Here is a 7553-nt window from a genome sequence, read left to right on the forward strand (position 1 = left end):
TTCCTTATTAAAAGCAAGGGAAAAGTGAATACACATTTGGAAATGATGAATCTTAATGTTGCTTCACAGACTTTAGGGCTTCCTGTGCTCCTCCTATATAGAGTCATATCAGAGGAATTCCTCAAGGAGCTCACTGGCAACTGATAACCTCCGTCAGTGGGGTGTATAAAGAGAGGTCAATATACAACTGAACATAGCTGGGAGACACTCCCTCCTTTGTAACAGCTGGATGGGATCACGTCATCCTGCAACCTTTCCATTCATTCCACCGCTGTTGCTGGCACCTTGTTGCTTCAGTTTTTGGCAGGGCCCATTACATCAGTTTTCATAGGTAATTATTCCCCGTAAAGTACGAGTGCAATTGCTTGACCACCGGGATGTTTTGGACTGAAAGGTTTGTTCAGGATAGAGTAGACGTGTGAGAACTGACACATGATTTGGAGGTGATGACATCTAGCTCTCATCAAGTATGACAAGTGTCCAGAGAAACACATCAGCTTCATTATTACAAATGGGCTTGAACTGAATATGGTTATTGTATAACTCATAAACATTCATAATAAAGTGGATAATTTACAGTTTTGAGTGTGCATAAATAAGCACATACCATGTTGTGATAGTGTGAGCCCATAGCTCTCTGGCATCATCACTGGCCAGACCATTGTAGGACGTTGGGTGAATTAAACTGAAACCTGCGAGAGAACTGGTCTTGTTTGGGTGGAAGTGTGGATTGAACGGTTTCAGCTGATCCGTTCCAGTCCACCCTGTCCGTCCTCCACAGTAGCTTCACCATCCAGACGTGGACTCTCTCCATTCCCTCATGGCTCTCTGTTTGTTTGGGGTCTACATCTCCCCTTGTCACCTCTGCTTCCTGGCACCCCCTGCCCCCTCCCCAGAATAAACAAGTGCCACTGCTTCTCTCTCCCCCATTGGCTCATCCGTCAGTAAACTTCATGTGTTGTTACACTCGGCCTGTCTGTTTGATCACAATCAACAAAAGAAGCCTTGACAGAAAGGACTCTAATGACCTCTGATGATGTGTGTGCCGTAAAGGGCCAAAAGATGTGGATTGGAGGTGAAGAAGGCAAATACACTAAATTGTTAACTGGTCACAAGTCAGAGAGGACAAGTGGGATTACGATGTGGATGAGTATCTACAAATAGGTTGAGCCTCTGAGAAGTGCTCTTTGTATGTTTTTTCATTTGATACAATAGCTGCTTCTGCTGAAACATTCATTTGAACTTTTTTTTAACATGGCAAATCACATAAAAGTTAACAATTGCCATGAAGACTTATATCTTATACGCAACTCAATACTTAATCGTATATCAATAGCACGGATATATTTTACTTTGAAAAGCATCTACATTGATTTGCAAGTTCCCCTCTTTAACATTTCCTGTGATCAATTTAAGCTAAGCTATGCAACTTGAAAGCTTTCAAAGTGTTAATATATTTCTAGGGTTCATAAATTCAATAGAAAAGTAGTATTCAAAAACTATATTCAAACTTCTCAGATTCAATAGTGGAGCATCCCAAAAAACATGAAACATCACTAACATGGCAAAATAAAATGTTTTAATATATGCTTTGATATGTTATGTACAACATATACATTATAATGTATAAATAGATATCACATAAAACATTTACAAAACAGGGCTTTCATACTAAAGATATAGACTATTGTGTACCACCCAGTATGGATGAAATATATTGTCATTCAAACTTCACAGACATATCCTGTATCCTATTTGTTGTAAGACAGAAGACAGTAGAGAAGCAGTTGCACTAAAGTTCAAGACGATGCTCCGTCAATAGTTGCACTGGCCGCTGCAGTGAAACCAGTGATCTGCTGCCTTCAGTGACATCCACACTCTTCAACAATCATGTCCTCGTGATGCCGCAAGGCCAAATCATCGTTCTCGTAGTACAGCATGGAGAGCGGGCTGAGGCGCGTTGGCACACAGGATGGGCAGGACACTCTTTCTGGATGCTGATGTTGCAAGAGGCTCTGAAAAATATGAGGAGTTCACATGAATAAGAAGAAGAAAAGTGGGATTTAGATTTCCCCCCTCAGTTGTTTAAATACACAGGCCTGAAATACAAACAAGTACACACACAGGACCCTTAGACATGCACTTTGAGAGATGTGAGTGATGGAACTGCCCCCGAGCTTTGGAGGGGTTCAATGCCTTGCTCAAGGGCAACTCGACAGTGCCCTGGAGGTGAACTCGCACCTCTCCAGCTGTCAGCTCAGGCTGTACTGGATTGGAACTGGCCATTTCCAAGCCAAGCCCCCACAGACTGAGCTACTGCCACCGTGATGACAGTAAACCAGCGACTATACAACAAAATATTGAGCTAAATGAGGAAGTACAAATCAACTCGTCATCTCACCTGCATGTATGCGTGGTTGGTCGGGTTAAAGGACTCATCCAGTGGTGTAGGACACTCTCCCTCACAGCGAAATGCATTGTAGCGCTTAGGGTGCACAATCCACTCGTCCCAGCCAATGTGCTCGAAGTCCACCCACATGTCCACCTTCCGACACAGAGGCCTCTGGGCCGGCTCTGCTGCTGCAGGAGTAGGTGAAGCTCCGACCACCATCCTCATCCTCTCCACTCTATTCCTTTTGTGACGACGACTTTGACCGTCACTGCTGGCTCTGTCCGTCGTCACATACTTGGAGTTCTCCACAGTGTGGATGAGACTGTACTCTGTGTGGCCTTCCTGGGGCAGGTCATGTTTGGAGAAGATCACCATCATGACCCTGTTCGTGGTCGGATGGTGTGTTTTTCTTTGCCTCAATCCCAAATTCTTGAAGAGGGAATTGTCAATGGTCTCACCTCCGTCCCCAGAACCGCTCCCATGGTCCGCCTCAGGTTCTCCTGAGGCCTCTTGGCTGGACACTCCTTCTCCCTGGTACAGCCAGTATTTTAACAGAGCAGTCACATTAAAAACCTTCCAACCTTTCTTTGTGCTGCTGGCTGATGAGGCAAAACTCCCCAAGAAAAGTTGCTCGTCCTGGCACGATGCGCTGCCCAGGTCACAACTCTGCTTTCTGGAGTGATATAAATCCACTGTGGCACGCTTAGAGCCAGAGAAAGCAGGTAGTCTGAGCCGAAGTTCTGCCAGCTGGATAAGCTCACCAGTAGAGATGGATGACATGTCAAACATGACTGTCCATCTTTCACCCACTTGATGGCAATCTAAAAAGGAGACATTACATGTAAATGAGAACTCAGTCACACACAACAGTCTAGAGGTTTCTGGGCAAACCAGACCCCTAGACAAATGTCAAAACACTAGAGTGGGAGGGTGGACAGAACAGGATGTGTATTGAACCCCCCTGTGCGAGGACGTCTGAGGGCTAATATACACACCCTCTCACATAAAACAGAGAAAGCCTTTAAAGTCGAATAAGCATTTTGACACTTGCTGGGTTGTAAAAAAAGGGGGTCTGATAACAAATAATGCACCAACCAAAGAGCTGCTGGAGAACAGAGCACACCGAGGAGAAACTAACAGTATATAACGTGTTGTAAACCCAGTGATGCAAATAATCATTGAGGGGGAAAAACATGAAAATTAAACTGCTTACTCACCTTTGGCCATCAGACTTAGGACGGAGTCAGAACTGTGCGCTGATGAGTTGTGACCTTGCATTGTAGCGGTGTTGACAGCTAATGATGGGGAGAAATCGGCAGTCCTGAAGGAGCGGTACAGCTGCATCATGTATAGAGGAAATCGGCTGCGGTGATTAAATGAGAGATTTCTGAATGCTGAACTGGACTTGAGGTCTTTGAGATATCTGTGCCCCTGTGTGGAGAAAACTACTCCAAAAGAACAGACGAGGAATGTACAGAAAACGGTCAGGACTCTGGCTTCCATTTTAACTGAAACTCTCAAAATTTACTCCGACAATAATGAGAGGCAAAGAACTCCTTCCTTTCTCCAACTGGTCTCGGGCTTTAATGATGCTATGTGCAGACGGAGCTACAGACAGGCCCCTTTATAGTGGACAGCTGCCCCTTGATGACCCCTGACCACTCCCGGCATCTGAACAGCCTCTCTGATCATCAGAGCACACCAGAGGGGGAGAAAAAGAAAGCATTTTGCCAAGGTCATTGTCCTGTCAAACTAAAAACCCTTTTATATTCACTCAGGGGCCTAATCCTTTTGAAATGTATAGAGCCATTAACAAATGACACATTAAATGCTGTACAGCCCTCAGCACCGTTCAGATTTGAAACAATGGCAAAAGTCATGTAATTTCACACACAGAAACTAGGAGTAAAAGATGTAATTCAATTGATAACTAGAAAATGATGTATACCCAGTGTGCACACGGTACCCCACAGAGTGGATCCTCATATGTGACATGCTGCTCAAATGTTAATATTCTTTATTTCCATGTTAAAGATAGATACATGTATTTCTTGTTGTGTTTGTCTGTTGGAGATGCTAATACTGTAGTTGTTGTTGGCAATTAGCACCAACAGACTAACAACCATAGGTAAACATTTGGATGCAACTCAGGCAAGTTCTGTCGCGTTTTTATTTTATAATCTTTTTCTCATGATTTATGGAAGTTTATGTTTGATGGACATCAGAGATGATGATTTCCCCAGAAGGTGTAAGTTGCATTGAATCATTAAAAGTGTGTTTCATGTTTGTGTGTTGACTGAGTTATGACTCCTCACTGAGGAGGCGCTTCACAGTTAATAAAACCTTTATGGATTATGAATAAAAACGAGCAACACGTTCACTGTTTTGAGTCACTTTTTGTCTCTTTGTTCAGTTTAAAATATTCATGAATTATCATGAATATTATTCATGTTATATTAATCATCATATGCTGGTATCTCCCGCCCCTTGCCTTCTGCACAGAAACCTGCAGAGAGAGAAAGACAAAACCAAAGAAGTCAGTTGTGTCTGTCATCACACTTCTTCATGTCATAGTTTAGTCAGACAGGTCTAAAAGGTGATCACCGTTCTTGGGGTCATAGATAAAGTCTGGCTCTCTGTTGAAGCCGAGGCAGCTCGCCTGCTTCCTGAAATGTTCCAGGTCAGAGTCCTTCACGGTTGTTCCTCTTGCTGGAGACAAAACAACAAAACAGGATGAATGTTTCGGATACGAAATGTGTTTTATTCATATTTATAATTTCCTCTCAGACTCGTTCCTTCTTACCCATCAGATAAAAAGCACGGTAGCTGAACTTCTCCGCTGTAGATTCCATGTTGAGTCCCATCTTCTCCATCATCTTGTCCAGGTCTTTGACAGTGCGGGTGAAGCTATAGAGCAGACAGCCTTCACAGGTCGGAAACATTTGGAACGACGCATTGAAGTGGGAGACTGAGGAGAGAAACTGTATATTTATCCTCTACACTGGAAATCTAAGAAGGTTCTTCTGGTAAACTTTACAGAAACTGATTTTGTGTTTGATATAATCCAGCGATGTCATCGGACAGGACAGATGTTATCTTCCCTTTCCCTGTGCTGCAGAGGTTGTGTTTGTTTATAACAGTGATGATGAAAGTACACAGCCATGCTATCAACCCTGTAAGGCTGTACTGTTGCAGAAGAAAATAACTTATAAACCAAATCACAATAAAACAGTTCACCTGATGATGGAATTAGATGAGAAGTCAGAGGATTTTCAAATGAAACCACAAATATGAACCTCATGGTGGCGCTATAGTAAAGGTCTGAGAATGTCCGAACCAAATTCCATCTACATTTGCTTTATATTCTTCGGTTAGTTGAAACTCTACAAGCATCTGAAGTCAGCAGGATGATATGTGTGATAAATCTGCAGCTTTTAATAATCAGAAACATGATCTCTCTGACTGGATTCTCTGACTAACAGAACTAACAAAACAAAGATGTAGAAACTCCAGCATGGTGTTGGATCCGGTAACTTACATGACGTTAAGATGGTATTGTCTTCAAATTCTAGGTTGGTCCTTATAGTCAAGCAGCTTCCATTTCTGAGAAAGAGACAAGAGGAAGAGCTGAGTTTACATTCTAGCAGCTGTTTTAAAACTTCTCATCCAGGTCAGCCTCGAAAGTTAAGATTCCTCCCACTGCTGAACACTGAGTGATCCGTTTGAAAGCGCGGTAAGGTTTAGGGTGTCCCTCCAGTGGAGAAAACACACTAAAGTGATCTTTAGGGTGTCCCTCCAGTGGAGAAAACATTTCAATCGTAGACATTTTAAATGTATATTCACAGATTGTTGTTCGTAGTCATAACAATTGTCTCGGGGTCGGATGGTGAACGGTTGATATCAATCCAGTAGCTCTTGATGTGCTTCAGAAAGCTGTTGTAGAATTCATTATCAGTGTAACCATAGAGGAAGTTTGACCTGTTGAACATCTGCACACAAACAGGAAGTCAGCTAGTGACAGCAGACAATAATGGGTCGAATATTGGACTAATTCTCTAATATAAAATCTTTTCAAATGGAACCATCTGGATGAAAAACATTCAGTCCACTCACTGCACGCTATATATATTTTTTAACCTGTTTCCCAAGTTGCAGCACTAATCCAAACACATTTGGTAACTACCTGGCTTGGAAACAGTCACATCTTGGGAAATGGTTGAAGTACTTTTTCATTGTGTTATCGTGTATTTATCTGATCTGTTTGCTCAGCTCTGACTCCAACGTAATGCTAATGATAAAGTGCATAAACTGAGGAAAAACTTCCCAAATAGATGAATTCTGCTTCAGTGCTAATGCTTCATAGACAAACCCAGACAGATGAAGACTTACCATGGAGGGGTCAGCGAGAGACAAAGGTGTGATTAAAGGCTCGCATTCTTCAGGTGTCAGAGCCGAGCTGCTCAGAAACAGCACCGCTACCAGGAAATGAGTGCTGAGCCACAGATTCATGATGCTCCAGCTGTGAAGAGAAACGCAGAGATCTCAGATGCTAGCTGCTCGTCACAGAAGCAAAGATGTCTGAGGCTCATCGGACCTGGTCAGCCTTTTAAGAAGATGCTAGGGGCATCTGTTTTTTTTCTTTTCAGTATTTACATAGAAGGCATTGACCCAGACTTAGGTAAGTCATGTTTACCAGCATACATCCCTGCAGGTCCAAAGGGGATTTCAGGTTGGGGTCTATATGTCATAACTACATTGCTGGGTTTGTGTATTAAGTTAATTATTTCCTGATTTGTTCAATAGTCCAGCACAGGATGGCTTCAATCCAACTCAAACTGGCCTGACCTCAGCCATACTGTTATAACACAGTGACTCATAAGTGGGCCCCCAGTAGGCATGCTATGCCCACAATGATCAGTACCTCGCCCTCACCTGGACCCCAAAGTGTACGGTCTATTCATGCACCACATTTTGTAACGATAACGTAGCACATAGTGAACTGGGCTCCAATTTTCTGCTCACAATTTCCCCAAAGAAACATTGATAGTAGGCTGTTGGAGAAATATTGACGATCAGGGGAGTAAAAGATGTCATTTAATTGATAACTAGAAAATGATGTATACCCAGTGTGCACACGGTACCCCACAGAGTGGATCCTCAT

At 42.9% G+C, this 7553-nt stretch overlaps 1 protein-coding gene across 1 annotated transcript; it reads right to left on the reverse strand.

The window, feature by feature from the left end:
• Nucleotides 1-1862: 1862 nt before the first annotated feature.
• spaw (southpaw) lies at nucleotides 1863-3895 on the reverse strand (the record flags this gene model as incomplete). The annotated part of the gene is made up of 3 exons (XM_079221795.1): nucleotides 1863-2015; nucleotides 2402-3213; nucleotides 3610-3895. 3 exons carry the CDS (start codon nucleotides 3893-3895, stop codon nucleotides 1863-1865), a joined length of 1251 nt encoding a protein of 416 aa, XP_079077921.1.
• Nucleotides 3896-7553: the final 3658 nt, after the last annotated feature.

This window comes from Taurulus bubalis (assembly GCF_910589615.1).
Source record: "Taurulus bubalis genome assembly, chromosome: 8".
Lineage (NCBI taxonomy): Eukaryota > Metazoa > Chordata > Actinopteri > Perciformes > Cottidae > Taurulus > Taurulus bubalis.